Source organism: Peromyscus californicus, unplaced genomic scaffold, assembly GCF_007827085.1.
Source record: "Peromyscus californicus insignis strain IS unplaced genomic scaffold, ASM782708v3 Scaffold_21__1_contigs__length_65335640, whole genome shotgun sequence".
Lineage (NCBI taxonomy): Eukaryota > Metazoa > Chordata > Mammalia > Rodentia > Cricetidae > Peromyscus > Peromyscus californicus.
In genome coordinates this window covers 35,570,002-35,571,848 of record NW_026294514.1, presented here as the reverse complement: position 1 = coordinate 35,571,848, position 1,847 = coordinate 35,570,002, and the positions used below count along the sequence as shown (strand labels likewise).

At 50.2% G+C, this 1,847-nt stretch overlaps 1 protein-coding gene across 1 annotated transcript; it reads right to left on the bottom strand.

Annotated features, from left to right (window-relative positions):
• Positions 1–233: 233 nt before the first annotated feature.
• On the bottom strand, positions 234–671 carry LOC128117988 (keratin-associated protein 5-2-like). Its single transcript, XM_052750590.1, has one exon. It carries the CDS (start codon positions 669–671, stop codon positions 234–236), a length of 438 nt encoding a protein of 145 aa, XP_052606550.1.
• Positions 672–1,847: the final 1,176 nt, after the last annotated feature.

Below are 1,847 nucleotides of genomic sequence, written 5' to 3'. Positions count from 1 at the left end.
CACCAGGATCTCATTGGGGAGGGAGTCAGAGGGTAGAGAGTGACATGGGACCTAGGCTCAGTAAATGTTTCCCCCTGAGAAGGCTCCTACCAATTTGGATAGAAACTCTTCCGATGGAAAGGCTTGAAACACCAAAGACAGGAGAAGTCCATGACCAGAAGGAGATGGAAGAACAGACAGCCAAGGAAAGAGTAACAACCGCTAGACCCAGAAGCAACGATTCTGGAAGGATCCTAGCAGCAGCACTGCTTCTTGCAGCCACACTTCTGCTGGCAGCAGCACTTCTGCTGGCAACAGCCCTTCCCACAGCCACAGCCACAGCCACAGGAGCCACAGCCACAGGAGCGGCAGCAGGTGCGGCGGCAGCAGCAGACCACAGGGGTGCAGCAGCCACAGCAGCCACAGCAGCGACCACAGCCACAGCCACAACCACCACAGCCACAGCCACCACAGCCACAGCCACAGCCACCACAACCACAGCAGCCACCACAACAGCCACAACAGCCAACCCGGTAGCACCTGCAGGTGGTGCAGCTGTTGCAGCTGTTGCAGCCCCCACAGCCTCCACAACCTCCACAGCCACAGCCACCACAGCCACCACAGCCACCGCAGCTGCCACAGCCACCACAGCCACCGCAGCTGCCACAGCCACCACAGCCACCACAACCCATGTTGTCAGTAGAGAGGACTCAGGTACAGTGAGGAGAGAGACTCAAGAGAGGAGAGGGAGATGTGATGCCTCCTTCTGCTGAGGGAGCCCCTTAAGTACCATCTTGGGGAAGGGGAAAGGGAAGAATGGAGGCCACATGACCTGAGGTCACTTCCTTGTGGAACAGCTGCTGTTTTCACAGCAGGGTCATCCAAGGTTCTCCTTGTTTACATCCCATGCTCTTCACATGACACAGCACACTTACTAGCAGTGACTTCTCCTTTGTGCACCCGTGTTAGAAGCAAGTCAGGAGATGCTGATGTGGAGGAGGGGCGTTCATTTTCTCAGCAGCACACTGCATCTTTCCGATTTTGAGGGACAATCCAGTCACTGGCAGCCATTTCCTGTTCCTCCTCAGTGTTGGTTTTTTTTTTTTTCCCCATCATCCGTTTGAAATCTCCCTGCTTTAACAAGAACTCTCATAGGGAAATAGCAACTAGGTCTGTCTACATGGAACACAGCATGTTTTAAAAGTTCTCGTGTCTTCTACATCATTTTACTTTTCTTCTCATCAAAGAGAACTTTCTAGAACTTCCCCATGTTGAGAAATGCTCCTGTATATTTGTATGAAGAAGAGACGTTTTCACTGCCTCTTGGTAGGTGAACAGCCCATGAGCCTCACTATGACCCAAGCCATATTCTGATCCTCCCAAGTAAATTCAATTGCACCCTGATGTAAGTTGCTCCCCTAAGCTCTTCTCCATGCCCTGGTGTGCTACAGTAATAATCATGCTGCTTAGAAAAAGACCATATAGCCATTCTTCTGGAAGCCCGGGTCAGGCTAGTTAGCATCAATGTGTTTTATACAGGTGAATTTCTAGCCCACAATTAAAGACAAAAGTTAATTCCTAATTCAATGAGGAAGACAGCATAAGTTACATCATTATAATATGGATGGTTATAAAGGTAGAGTCCTACATTTAAACATGTCATCAAACCTGAGTGCCCCGTAGATAAATCACACATTAATGCTTCATATGCAGAGGTCATGTCACTGAGGCAGCCCCAGCTGACTCCAATGCTTGGAAAGAAGACAACGGTGATGGCACTTGTTAGTGACCCTTGAATCTGGTCTTGTTTTCTCTTTCCCGCTCCAGTGGCAAGCTCTCTGAAGGCAAGGTCAATGCCTCACCTTGCC